Raw genomic sequence first — 14,927 nt, 5'->3', positions numbered from 1 at the left:
TTCTACTACTCGTGTAGCAACTTGATACGTTTAATTTGTTTCTAAAATAAACCTTAAGCCTTCTTAGAATTCCAAAGCTCGCTGGAAAATATGTTAACTTCTTTTAAAGTGTGTTTTCTTCCAAGTCAATCCACCTTTGGATAAATGAAAGCATTAGTGAAAGGGTGGAAACTTGCAAAATGGTGGGGAAGAGCTTTGATCAAAGCGCATGTATTTTATACAACAGAAAATACTGGAAATTATTAAAGGTAGTTTCAGAGTATGTCGGATGACTGATCTGATAACATTGTTCGTGCAAAACCAGGTTTGGTCTGCATGGGAAAAATGATAGAGAAACTGAAGGAAAGTTTTGTTTTTTCTAATTTCTTCCGATTGCCTAAATTGCCTGGAAAGCTTACTAGGTAGGTAGAGTTTATAGAGCTCAATCATTGAGTTCTTTTTTTAAAAGTAAAGAGTAGAGTTTGAATCTTTGAAGACACAGCATATGAAAGCAAGATAGGGTCTAAACTAAAATTTTATTTGTAAAAAATAAATGGGGCAGGGGTGTGTGTGGTTTTATTGTTTGTTTGGTTTGGATGTTTGTTTGCGGTAACTGGGGTTCATCTGATGGCATTTATGATGATAAATTCCATCACAATTTGTTATAATAGCCTCTGGCACTGTGTGACTTAAGTCAAATTTGGGGGCAGTCAGAAGAGAAAGCTAGACAGAAGTCACCAAGCTGTATTGGTTAACAAGCTGTTTTTATTTAACTCTTCTTCACTTCAGAGTGACAAGTGGTGAGACTTGTTTCTCTGCTGGGTTCTGTAGCTAGAGTGTTTTAGTCTGTACTGCATTATGTTGGCTCTAATCAATACAACAAATTGTTTGACAGGTTTGAAAATCTGAACTTGTAGCTTTATTTGGTAGCATTTCTTAGCTACTGTATTTACACTGTATACCCTTAGAACAGAAAAGTGCAGATGTGACAAATGCACATTAGTAATCTGATGTCTTAGAATCCATGTCCCCTGCCCCATACATCTACAGGAAAAAATGCGTTAACGAATCTCTCTTGTTTTTTCGTCGGCCAGCTGTAGGTTTCCAGTCAATGGTGTTCTCTTAAGGACTGTCTTTTTATATATTCTCTAACTCTAGAGAGTCGTAATTTTTAAATGTCATGTTTTTAAAATTTGTTTGAAAGTAGTGGGTGCTGCAGTAATATTTAACAGGAGTTAGGCTTCAGACTGCAGTGAGTAATTCAGTATTAATAATGCTTCCAAGTGGCACTTTCCTCTGTAGTATTTGCATAACATTAAAAATGTGTGAGGTCTATTCAAGCCTTAAATTTATGAGACCACAGGTGGGAACAAGAGAAAGGCATGTGGAAAGGATCCTATGAAGAGTACTTTGAGATCTCTTTCAGTGTGGAGGTGAAGTAGCCAAGGAGGGCATTAAGCATACATTGGCCTCACGGCTGGAGTGTAGCTGCCTTGGAGGAGTTGCTCTTGCTGCTGTGGGAAACCTCCAGAGAGATGTTGAGGAATATACACACCAACTTGCATGTCATGTTCACTTACAACTTTTTTCCTGTTTTGTTTCAGGACATGCATACTATGACTCTGATCGTTACCTGAATTTCAAGAGAGCTATTGTAAAAGAAACTTAGGTTTTTATTCTGAAATCTTAACACCTTGAAGAACTAGGGCTCAGTCTGAAGTTGTGCACTTGTGTTTGAGTCTTTCTGACTTGAGTGGTGTTCTTTGTTGGAATAGAAGTAGAATGGACATGCAGTGCCTTTTCTTTGATGTGAAAGTGGTGTATGCTTCATCATTATATCACTAAAATTCCAGTATCCTCTTCTGCCTTTTTTATGATTTTTTCCCCCTACATGGCTACATTTGGAACAACGAAGGAAATGAAAATTATAGGACACTGTAGAGATAAAGGGGAAGTTATGACTGTAGATAAATAGTGAAAAAATACATTGTGAACTGAGATAATCATTAAAAATAGTGCTCTGATGGTGCAGATGGCAAAGCTGAAAATTAGAAATTGACCATCTGCAGGAGTAAGTTGTCATTTAACATAAACTTATTTTTGTTACTGTGGTACACTAATGAAAAAACCCCTGTATGTTTAGAATAGCAAAATAAAGTTGTTCTATGAAAAGTAAGATTAATAGTACTAAGTAGTACGTTTTCCAGCATGCCAAAACTGATTTTCAGTTTTGTTCCCCGCCCCCCCAAGTTCAGTCAGTGATACTAGTTAAGTGAAAGAAATATTAAGAAATTCTTAATTGTATTTAAGATGGGTCTTCAGCTTTCTGTTGGAGCTTACCTTTCTTACTGACAGCTCTTTAAAGTCCTTTTCTCACTCTGCCCGTGGACTGCCTTCCAGCTGAGGGAAGGCAGGGGAAGCAAAGGAGGTGATTATTTTGCTAGCCAAGTAACTTGAGTTGCTTCACACGTGCTCTGGTAATTTTATTTTAATGAAGATTTTATTTCCTAATTTTAGCTGGCTTCAGGAGGAGCTCAGCTAGTCTAATGGTCTGTTAAGTGCGGCTTTCATAACTTCAAAATCTGTACTTGATGTGGAAGGACAGCCTGCTATTTATCCCCTATGGAATGTCAAAGTTGTATTTTGAAATAGACCAGCTAGTGAAGGCTTGAGAACCCACTATACTAACCCAAATATTAATATTTCATTGAAAATGCCTTAGTATTGAATAGCTCTTGTATTTACCAACAGTAGTAATTTTTAATTTTGTTTCTCTTCTTACAATTTTGAGTTCAGAGAAAGCGGGAATATGCCTTTGTTCTGATTAGGCTGGCAGAATGCCTTCCTGTGCAGGGTGACATAGGTGTTGCTTTCCGAGATCATCTTGCAAGAAGCTCAGGCAGTTCTCAATACACAAACTGTTCGGCTTTCTGAGCAGCCCCTGGCCTTAATAAGAGGATATTGGGCTGTAAATTAAGGTGCTTCAGTGTGGTCACACTTGGCGATTAGCTTTATCCAAATCTTGTATTTAGAGATTGGTAGATTATTAAGAAGACTTAATTGTATTATAATAGACTTGCTGTGTAAATAAACATCCTGGTAGATTGAAAGGATTTTCCCTATAATCACCAGAGCTAGCATGATATTTTCCTATGTGTTTCTTTCATACATTAATGTATACAAGGATTGTTTTTTGTCTAAATGGAAATTTTAGTATTCTGAAGCCCAGTCTTGGACAGGGCAAGTAACTTTTGGCTTTGGGCTGGGATCAGAAAATAGCAGAACTGATCACACGGAACTGCAGGGTAACGAAGAATATGAAGACAACAGGAAGTACCTATTAGAATTACTCCTGTAGTGGGGCTCAAGTAGTTGTAGACCCACGTATATTCAGACAGGATCACTGATACTGTAAACAGAAAACCTTCTTTGAAAGAAAATATGTGTGATGTTAGTACTGAAGGCATTACATTTGATGTGATTTAATGTAGACACTTTTGCCATTGTTTGGGGATGGGTGGGTGTGTGGGAATGACAACGAAGACATGACACTCAAACCCCAAAACCATCTCCCAGCTCTCTTAACTTGATCATAGCTGCATCATTAAAACAGTGTACAGTATGCCTTCTAGAGATTCACATACTATCCAGACACAGTTAGTAATGTAGCTTATAGTTGTTTTCATGAAGATGAATTCAGTGGTGGTGGTATGTTACGGTGGTAATAAGCATTGCAGTATTTTTTTCATGTTTTGGTTGCACATGAAAAAATTAGCATGGAGAGAAAGTTCAAATTTAAGTCACGTTGCATTTCTTTGAGTGGAGATGATGTAAAATAACCAGATGAATAGTACTGATGTGATTTAAAATGCATTTAACAAATACACTTGGTTTTAGTTCTTCTTGGTTTTGCGTTTTCATCCTCTGTCGACTTACAAAACTAAAGGTAGTGAGAATGAGTCAACAATGAAATAAAATACACAGTTGCGTAGACATGGGTTAGACAAACAGAAAATTCCACAGGAGTGTACGGTCTTTCTTTTGTCATCCAGGAACTTGTAGGTGAAAAGCACCTTATGAGGTGTTGAGCTGTAGGTAGTAGGGATGATAGCTCTTCCATGTTCTCATGGGTTACATCTCATTAACACCATAAATATTACAGAAGTGGGCAATGGTATCATGGAAGTATACTTTGCATCAGTATGCATAGCTTATATTTCTTATTCAGCCCCCACTAAATTTGGCTGTGCATTTCTTAAATAGAACAGTGGTAGAAGCTTGCTTCCGGTTTCTAAAGATTGCCAGCTGCCTTACTAGAGTTCAGTTTGGGGACTCATATACTGTTTTCTTTTTTTTTTCCTGTCCAATATATCCATTTTTGTGGAATAACATAAAAAATTACACTTTCCTGTAGCTGAAGTTAGTAAAAAAAATATCTGTTCTTACTTGGATACCTGATCATTCTCTGAAACAGAGGAAGAAATCTGTCAGATAAAGGGGAAGAGAAAATGCATCTTGTATCACATCCTAAACAGAAGTTAGGATGTGGTTAGTTGAAAGTGTGTGTGTGGTACAAAGCTGGTTAGAGTAAGGAAATACTGAACCAGTCCACTGAAAATGGCTGAGGCTAAAATCCAAGGAAGTGAGCAGTACTTGTGCTTAACTGGTAAACTGGTAACTCAAGAGAAAAGGAGTTTTCTTTATGTCATGGCTCTTAACCCTTGATAGATTGATATTGCTATCTTGTGGCCTTCTTGGAAGCACACAGGATGACGGTAGAGTCACCTGAGAGCGGAGGCAAGAGGATTTTTGAAGAGTTAGGGAGCCAGATTGATCAGTACCTCACTTCTGCATGAGTCTTTAAAATGTTAGTAGAACAACTCTCTTCATACAGTTTAGATACTGTGAAGTGGTTTGCAGGAGGTGGGGTGTTTACAAAATCAATCACAAAAATACATTGCTTGATTCATCTAATGAGCTTATATGTTGATTAAAGATACAAGTTGCATTCATGCAGAAGAAAAATGGCACTTAGGCTAATATCAGTTATTTTCTTTTGTCCTCAGTTTGTGATGGAAGAGCCTGGTTTTTCAGTACTTGGACTACTGGGAGAGTTGCAGCAGACTGGTACAAACATATTAAACAGCCTGAAATGGTACTGTGCCAGCCGTTTTACAGTTGCATTATTTTCCCCTAAGGGTATCTGTTAATGTTTCTAGTTCTATGAACTGTATTGCATCTTAAAAAGAAGTTGATATAGAGGGAAGGAAGCACTCCAGGTTTTGTTTTGTTGTTGTGGGTTTTTTTTTTTTCTTTAATATGCAGAGAGATATCTTTTGTACTTACTGTTTCTTCCTTTTTTAACGTTCGTAGCTTTTTGCAACAGTGTCAATGATAGGAAAGAATTCAGAATGGAAATCATATTTCAGCCTCTTCCTGCTTTTGACTTGGTTTGTAGGAACTTTTCTCATTGCCAGTCTTGTGAGCTGAGCAGTGGAAACAGTATTTTATCAGGCATGCTTTTTCTTTTTGTTCTTGTGCACGTCTCAATTTCATTTACTAAAACAAACCAGATTTCCTCTTAGCTTCAGCATCATCATTATTAGTCTACACCCTGTTGGTAACCTCTGAAATACGTTTCAGTTGCTTTTGAAATTCTTCTTAAGTAATCACTGTGTACAGCGATGGTTAATAGTAGCAAAGGGGATTGAGAAGTGCTGTAAGGGCTTCTATCTCTTTTGTATTTGGGACAACAAGAGTGACCAAAATCTTGTCCTTCCTAGGACCTTGTAACTTCTGGTAGAAAATAACTGCTTTCCACACTTGAAAAATGTCTTATCTGTTGTGGAAGAAATGAGGAACCAGTGAAGATGCTATTTGTTGCTTGTGTGTATGCATGATTTGTTCTATTTTTGAAGTAATTAAATGTCAGTACAAGGAAGGAAATATTAGTTGCTTGGTGTAGAGTGCAGCAAAGCCTTTGTTGTTATATTGGACAATTAGTGACACTGAAATTCCTGTTAACTGACTCAAAGTGTGCTGATTTCTTAACTGGACAGATGATGTAATAATCAGGGTTGCTTGTGATGGGACTTTCTCTGTCCACTTGTGTTCTCAGTCCAGTCATAGTGTACTGAAGTACATTTTCACTGCCTGACTCTTAAAAGATAACTTTAGAGAATCGTTTTCATGCATTAGCCTATAGAGAGATTCACGGTGCCTTCTTACACAGGCATATTCTCTAATGATAGCTTGACTAGAATTAGTTTATTGGAAAAAAGGTTTTCATAGTAAAGGATTTACACTTTCAAAGAATTTGGTGCTCTTTCTGAACGCCATCTTTTTGGGACTTGCTTCGGTGTGTGCTGATGATGTGTATGGCTTGCGTATTTGCTCGCGTACAAAAAGTATCCAGAGTCATTAGGAAATGGAAGCCCTTCGTTTTTGCGAGCATGAGCTGTGTTTTCTGTTTTGGAAAGCTCACTGCAATTTTCAAGTAGAAGTCTAGATATTGGAGGGACATAATTTTAGGAAACCTTGCCTCTTCTCTACTGTTCCTCTTGAGCCTTCCAGAGTTTGCATCTAAGACTCACAGATTCTGAGAAATAACAAGTTGAGGATGTTAAATTTCACCTGTTTTTAGCTCAACTACCTCAAAATACTGAGATCCCAAATGTGTACTGGGAGAAAACATTAGACTTTGACAGGTAGTCTTTGAGAGGACATGATGCTTTGGATAGGCTCTGACTTTTTCAGTTAATAAATCAAATAATTGAGGCCCAACTTTATTGTATTCTTGGAATGTTAAGTGGTTTCTTCTTTATTTTTTTTTGGGGGGGGGGGGAAACTGGTTAGTAGTAGAACTTTGAAACTTGGGTGTCATCATCACCTTTCTTTTCCTCCCTCTTTCTTTCCTCCATTAGTCAAAGCTCAGTGTATGACAAGGAGCTCTTTGGGCAATTGGACATGGAGACCTTTGGAGCCTGCTAATGTTGATGTGTATCCTGTCATTCTGTAGTTAGGCAATGAGTGCATCTTTAAATACTCTGTTGTTCTTTTTATACTCCAGAAGGGAAATTTGGTGTGAAAGCCTTGCTTTTAAATTTTGGGCAAAACTTTATAACGTTTTTAAAAGTTTAAAATGTTTAGAACACAAATTGTTTTGGTTTTGCACTAAACTTTGAAGGAAGGCATAGTAAATTGTGTGTTCAAGGCAAAAAGAGAAGCCCTTAAAACGTACTTTTTAGGGCTTCCGTCAGTGCTTGTGCACTTGCACAGGGATCTTCTAAGCAGAATCTCTGAACCATAGTAGCCATGCGTAGGAGAAATAATTAAGGTCTTCCAAAAAATCTTAAGAGTAAAGAAATTAAGGTTAGAACAGAGGAGTGCTAAGCTAGTGGAATTTGATTTAACCTTGCGCTAGGAGGTAGATTGTCTCTTCCGATTATCAGGAACAGTTTTCAGTAATGGCAGATCAAATTTTCAAGTACACAGACTGACTTAGGAAAATTTTGAGAAAGAATCGGTTTTAAGCAGTAACTGCAACTAACTGTTGAAAATGCTGCTCTTGCAGCCCGTTCTAAGCTCCTCCTTTATCTAAGGGACAAGCATTTTGATACTGACTTTTTGTGGCAGCTGTCAGGCCAATACAGCTTGTTTCTGAAAATGTCCTACTGCCCTATATTGTTCCTTGTATTTTTATCTGCATTTAGACACCTCTGCGTGAATTGCAGTGGTGCATGAGCGCTGGCCAGATTAGAGGGGGAAGAAGCCATAATTTTGTTTTACAGTTTCCTTAAAACACATTTGAAAATGAATGCCAAAAAGTAACAAGTTAATAATTGCTGCTGATGTTATGGGAAGAGTTGCACAAATTTGATTCTGAGGTTTAAGTGACTTTTAATATCCCACTGTACAGTAGGAGACTGAATATACTATATTAAGAGTTTAAATACTTTATGGGGAATAAATACTGAGTAATACTTTATGGACCTTAAAGCAGATAATTGATAATGATCTCTGCAGAATTGTACTAAAATGCTGTTTAAGAAGAACCTGGGTTGATGTTGGTTTTAGTACAGACCAACAACCCCTCTCAATTTTCCAGATCTCCTTTCCCTTCTTCCCTTCACCTTGTTTGGCTGGTGACAGCGTTTTTCCACAGTGCACCTAACATGCAGCAGGCCACTCTTCCAGCCATGTGTAGGCTGCCCCACACATTCTGCCAGCATCCCTGCTGCTGGTCCTGCAGGGTGCTGGGACCTTCCTCATTCCAGTGTTGCTATCCTAGAGACTTTGCTGCTTTTCTGCTCCAGCATCTCTGCAGTAACACCCTGCTCTGTAAGACCTTCCCAAACATCCTCCCTCTCCAAGATTTCTTAAGCTTGGATAGTTATGATGTCTGTTGTGAGGAAGTGTATCTGTTCCACCCAGTAATAGTTGCTAAGCAGGACATTTCTTCTAGCCCCTTGGCAGCACAGGCTGCTTCAGTGCAGACCATTTAACTTGTACAAGGAAATTTTATTGTTTTAACATCATGAGCTCTTTAATCCCCTTTTTAAGTGCTTTTTCTGAGGCCGTACTCATTTTGTGTTGCGCTTTGCACCGATACTACTGTTCTCCCTTTTTTGTAATTATATGTTGTATGTCACAAAGAGTCTCTACTATCCTTGCATCTTAAAATGAACCACAATAGAATAGAGCTGTTGTAGACAACTGTGTCTTGGAAGTTTGCAGACTGCTTATGTCGGCGAGAAGCAAAGAGGTTGGCTTGGACTCTGGCATTAATTCCCAGGGCCCTTGGGATGAGAAATTGGAACAAGATTTTTTTGTTTGGTTGGGTTAAAACAAATGAGGCCTTATTTGTATAACTGTTTTCAAAGTTACAAGCTGCTGTTTGGCCACACCATTTGTTTGACCCTCATGTACAAGTTTGTTTTATTTCCAGGATGCTTTTACAGCACCAATTTTCTTTCACATCTGAAGTATTTTTCAGTTGTTAGAGGCTGTTACTGAACCAGAGAGTGAATTGGCCACCTGTTCCTATAGCTGTTCCTCCACACTTTCTCAAGAGAGAAAAGTCTTTTGCGTCTCACATATCTTCTTCCTTGAGGCAGAGGATGAGCGCTGATGCAAACAGAAGGCTGCCCTTCCTTATATGTGTCTCATCACCTGTGTTACCCAGCCCTTTCTGCAGGAGCAGCTGGACCTGGGAATGGGGGGACCTCAGAGGCTCATTTTCTGGTGGGGCCTGTCTCTGCTTGTTCCTTGGCTTCAGGTCAGAAGGTTTGGGTTCCTTCTGTCAGTAGGGAGATGCTTGGGATCTCAACCACACTTCCAACAAATAACACATCCTAGTTTTAAATTATTTTGAGCTACAGCTGGCAGTGTTTGTCTTTCTGAAGCATTGTTAATTAATTGTGTTGAAACTGCAAATTATTGTGAGTTGTTTTCTGCGACTAGTCTAATAGTTCATGTAATCATCAGGTAAAATGTGTATGTGTCTGTGGAAATTTCATGTATTTCTGAATCTCACCTCTGAAAGAGACGAGGGAAGGCAAGGTAGGCAGTGAAGACACAGAAGGTGAGGTGCATGCTGAAATAGGGTGGTTATTTGCAGATTGCAAGAAAGGACTGTGTAAGGGAAGAAACTTCCAGTATTTCTGTGGTTTCTCAGGATCCCTGTAGCGTTGGACCTTCTGTTTCCCTATCAATACGTCTGTCATTCCTCATTACAAAAGGCAGGCAGTATTTCTGTGTAATGCTATCAGTACTCTGATAGATTTCAAGGGGAGACTGATGTTTAAGAACCCAAATAATTTTTGTGAAAACTGAATTTCTCTTGACTTTGAAAAGTTGCTTATATTGTGCTGTGTTTAAAATAGGAATTGTAAGCTTTTGAATTTCATGAAAACACAGAAGACATCATCACAACTGTGCCTAAGCAAGTTTAAGATTCATATGATAGGAATTATTACACTGAATTGTTGATATTCTGACTGATTGCAGCAGCAGCAGGTATGAAGGGAGGGGGGGGAGAACAAGCACAATTTGAGCATGCCTTTCTGTGTTTATTTTAGTGAGATTTCTTAGATGTTCTTATTTCCCACTTTTTTCCCAAGAATGCGTAATTTGGCAGCTTCGGAAGTATTATTTTGAAGAATATTATGCAGTTCTGTCAGTTAATCTTGTTGAGTTGACACATGGTTGGGTGGGAAGGGAGACTGAACAGGAAGGAAGGTCCTTGTTCCTGAATGTCATTACTGCATAGCTCTCATATCCTCAAGGATTACCCGGACAAAAGCTGAGTCAGAGCACAGCAGCAGTCTGCACTACAGCAAGACATGGCCCAGTTCAGGATTTTGGACTGCATGATCAATCACAAATGGAGTTTCATATGTAACCTGTATTGTGCGTGGAGTGGTCAGGTTTGTTGTTTGCTTGTCCTTAAGTATTTTAATATGATTATATAATTTGGGGGGGAGGCTACAGTTTATCTCTTTTCCCCACCCCCTGGTTCTGTTAAGTATGTAGTATTAGAGATTATGCCATTTGCTAGGGAGTTTTACTAAGCATACAAAACATGCTTTGACTGTGTAATTGCTTTTTTTAACACTCAGAGTACTTTAGATTGTTCTCTTATTCTTTAGCTTTGAGGTGTTTTACTTCAAGAATTGCGCAAAAAGATAAATATCACATACAGGAAGGGGGAGATGTGCCAGGATAAACTGCATTGTTAATAAATACAAAGCCGATAATGTTTTCCTGCTTTAAAAGAACTCAAACATCTTGACTATTTCAAAATACTTGATCATGAATATGATTTAAAAAATAGTTTGAGGGGAGGTTGTTACATATTTTTTTAACATATAAGATAAAATAAATTTCCACAGGATGTTATTCAGTTCTTAATATGGACAGATTTAAACCTAATTGACTGACTTGCTGCAGAACCGGAGGAAAAAAAACCCCTCCAAAACAAAACCTGCCTGGGTTTTGAATGGAAATGTTATAAAATAGAATCTGAAGGGTTTAAATACTGAAGGGTTTAAAAAGGTATATGCAGTTCTAATATGACTTTCAAGGTACTCTAGATACTACCTGTATTTCTCATATAACATTTAGCCAGCCACTGAAGAAAATGTATTTTATTCTTCTTTGCTGTAAGGTGAAGGTAAGCATTTCTTACAAAGTTGCATTTTCTGTACAGTAACTAGAGGCAGGTGATTCAGAAATATGCCCACCATGCACAGCAGTCATTTGAAACAATATGCCATTTGAAATACAAACAACCCCTGTATGTCATGTCTGTCCTGAAAACTTCTTAATGGGGAAGATACATTGCTGTGTGATGGTGCTGGTGTTTTGGTGAAGGTTTTTTTTGTGTTTTTTTTCTTTTTAACATGATGCAAAAGCTGATTCACAATGTCTGGGTTTTTTGAGTCATCTTCTTGTGTTATAGGTTAAAGTCTCTTCTGCTGAATTTGTAAAAACAGAGGAGACTTGAGGCTTAAGTCATAATTTTCACAGAAGCTTAACTGTTTCACTGTTTGATCTAGTTTGCTTACAGATATGTAAGAATTCATCTGTATAGGCAAATTCAGTATGACAGTTGCTTCCCATATTTCAGTGGAATCAAGAAGTAAGAAAAGGCTTGGCTCGTGATGTGGGCAGCCCCATGAAGTCTTAAAATGAGTTTGATGTAAGTAGAGGAAAGGGAAAGGGGGATTGTTTTTTGGGCAGATTGAAGTGAAACATTTTTAAAAAAGCCCAAAAAACCAGCACCACCACCTCCCTGCTTCCCACCCCCACCCCACCCCCCAACCAACCCAACCCCAGAACAGGGTTCACATAGTATAAAAACTGTTTCTTACCAAGCTGGAAAGAAAAAAAACAAGCCTTAGATCAATATACTTCAAATTACTTGCATGTTTGAGGTAGAAATGTTGTTGAAGTGTTTGATCTTGCTAGATTTTAAGTAGACTATGCAGTTGCTGTGTTGAGGTTTTTTGGTGTTTTGGTTTTTTTTTTTAACTGAAGTCAGGTCTCTGTAAACCATACATTTTAATGAGTTGCTGCTGATATTTTTCTTTGAAATGAAGCTGAAAGTTCATTTATGGGATATTGCTGCAGCTACTCTTATCCTACTGCATTGCAATGCCATGGCAGAAGTGGAGGTGGTCAGGTCTGGTGAGGCATGCACTCTGCTATGTTACAGCAGTGTTGCTCTCTACGTTCTCCACCTAGCAGTGTCCAAGCAACTGCTGGTGAGAACGCAGATGAGTGACCTGTGAAGTTTGAGACTAACAGCTCTTTCTCAAGTGTAACCTCAAAGCACAGTTTGGTTTATGGTATCCTTGAATTAGCAGAAGTTAATGCAGCTTTCTTGGCAATTTCTATCCAGCACCAGTAAAACATCAAGGGATGAATTGCTGCTTGTGATCTGAGAGCTGAGTTTGAAGGCTTGCCTTATAGGAAAACAAGTTTTCTTTGAAAGAGTCATCAGAAATATATATTCAATAAGGAGGTACAAACCTACCTTGTTGCCTGTATGTGACTAATAATTTCTCAGATCAGGTTACAGAGGCATTCTAAGGATTTATTTTGTTTTTACTGCCCCCCTGGCATGCATTTCCCAAATTTTTTTTGCGTTTTTTGAAACAGTAAGCGAACAAGTATGAAATAGGCAGGAATATTTTCTTCTGTCTACCATGATAATTTAGATTTTATGAAAAGTACTTTCACGGTACAGCATGAAGGTTACCATGACTGGAGACAGTTGCCCTTTTCACTCTGATGCAGCAAGCTGTTACATGCATTAGAATGTTTTCAAAGGGTATGCTGTATTTTGTACTAAATCAGAAACTTCTAAAATAAAATTATTAGATTATGAAAAATCAGTGTAGTTCTGTTGATGTCAGTGAATTACAGTTTTTAGCCCAGTCCTTGGATGGGATTGATGGCTATCATGTGATCCATGAATAATCACTTGGAAGCCACCTGTGGTACTCTTAAGAGTAAAGAAATAAACCAAATTGCTCGCAGTTTTTCATCTTTCACTGTTTGTTCATGGGGCAGCTTTTTACCTATCTTGTATTCTTTCTTAAAAAGAGTTAATGCAAAGTACTGATGTGCCTTGCTTCTTTTCTGTGTTGTCTGTGACTTTTGTCTTGTGGGACGTGGGGAACATTTAAGTGTGAGACTCTTGTGGGCAATTTAGAACCTGAGTGTGATTACAAATACAGGACTACTGAAGGAGAGTAGCAGGTAGAAAGTTTGTATCCTGTGGAAGAGCGCACTGTAAATAGTTTTCTGTGTCTGTATTTACCCAGACTGCCCCAACAGTATAACAGATTATTAATTCTATTGTTACTATAGTGTGGTCTTCGTAAACAAGTAATCTTCAGTGCTTTTTGTTTTTTTTTAAAAAAGTCTGTGTGTGTGTGAGAATGTTTTAAAGCTAAGGCAGTTTTTTTTTTCCTCTGATAGTCTGGTGTTTATGGAGTTGTAGTCTCAGAATCATAACTTGGCATACTAGCCGTGATCCAAGTAAGAGTTCTTCAACAAATGTATGGAAGTGCTAAGTAACGTTTTTTATTCAGTAACATAACAACTAGGTTCATCTTCCGTAAGATGCAGAAGGAGCTACTCCTCTGTCCTTGTATGTTTTTCTATCAGCCTTCAGCATGCAGGCAAACTCTTGATGTGCTTGGTACATCTATTCACCTTGTGGCCATGGTGGGATATATTAGAGCAAGCATGTCTAAAACAATAAATACCACTTCTTTAGATGGTTGGAAGAATTACTGGTAGATAATATAAAGCAGATGATGTAACAGTTTTGTGTTTTTCTCCTTGCATCACAAATACGTTGCTTTCAAGTGTTAGGTAGGGAACAGTAGACCACCAGAATGTAGGTTGTCTTGCCAGCGAAGAGTGTTGAACATCTTATCACTGTGGTCTAACCAGGCTTTTATTAGTTTGAGGAAAGCAGACCTTCTCATGTGGTGTTCTCACTGGTTCTTTTCTGAACAACATCTGTATTATATTTTTTATCTTATTACTGCATCCTGACCTCTAAAAATAACAATAATGTTCTTTAAGCCGCATAAATATTTAAATCTTGGGTTTCTCAGCCAGAGACAGGTATTCTGCAAAGCTCTGTAAACTTAAGGAAGGGTGAGCCTGACCATTGAAGTTGCTGTGCTTGGAGGAACCTCCTCATCAAAGACTGTATTGATGTACATGTATGTATGTTAATATCTTGTGAAGTTATAGCAGCCAAGAACTCTTTATGTCTGTTTTTTTTTTTAACTTGAGTTCATTATTGCAGATTATATTTTCTGTGAGGCAGTATGTGAGAATGAGACACTGCAGTGCAAGCCCGGCTCTCATGTTGCCTTCAAGACCTGGAACACAGCAGTACTGCAGCAGCTGCTGCACTGCAGCTGTTTCTCTTCTTTTGGAGAATCTCTGCTAACATTAAAAAAAGCTTTCCAGTCTTCCAAATCTGCCACTTGGAGGATGAAATAACAAAGGTGGCTGCATTCCTTCAGAGATAGGTGCAGCTGATAATGGTTTTGAAATGTGATGTTTATGTTGTCTTACTGTGCTCTTTCTTCTCTTTATCTGCTGCCTCAGGGAGGGAGGGAATATGATAAAAATCTTGTCTCGTAGCAGTGCAGGGTGTGATGCCTTTAGTTTTATTGAGTAAAAGGTGTAAAATCATTGCAGGAAATAGCTGGTGACTTCATTCATTGTGGGAATTCACATTGCTGGAGAAATACATTTTGTAATGTCCAGAAGTAGGTTTCAGGGAGGTAGCTTGGCAACAGTGAGCAATCCAAGCCATAGTAATAGGCATGCAAAGACAAGCAGTTCCTAAATAAGCAAATAGATTTGTGTTAAAATAAATTTCTTCTCTCTCTCCACACCAACTTCCAGACAGC

At 38.3% G+C, this 14,927-nt stretch overlaps 1 protein-coding gene across 6 annotated transcripts in view; it reads left to right on the top strand.

Annotated features, from left to right (window-relative positions):
* ARHGAP21 (Rho GTPase activating protein 21) overlaps positions 1-14,927 on the top strand; it is a 118,972-nt gene that overhangs the window by 23,822 nt on the left and 80,223 nt on the right. The window contains exon 1 of one of the 6 annotated variants that reach the window (XM_040591122.1): positions 10,284-10,406. The exons of the other annotated variants lie outside the window; for them this stretch is intronic. Coding sequence (XP_040447056.1) covers positions 10,323-10,406 — 84 coding nt within the window. The 5' untranslated portion in view covers positions 10,284-10,322. Of the gene's footprint in view, positions 1-10,283; positions 10,407-14,927 lie in introns of those variants that run through there. 6 annotated transcript variants of the gene reach the window in all.

The sequence above is a fragment of the Falco naumanni genome, chromosome 4, assembly GCF_017639655.2.
Source record: "Falco naumanni isolate bFalNau1 chromosome 4, bFalNau1.pat, whole genome shotgun sequence".
NCBI classification, from domain to species: domain Eukaryota; kingdom Metazoa; phylum Chordata; class Aves; order Falconiformes; family Falconidae; genus Falco; species Falco naumanni.
This window is presented reverse-complemented; position numbering and strand designations above follow the sequence as displayed.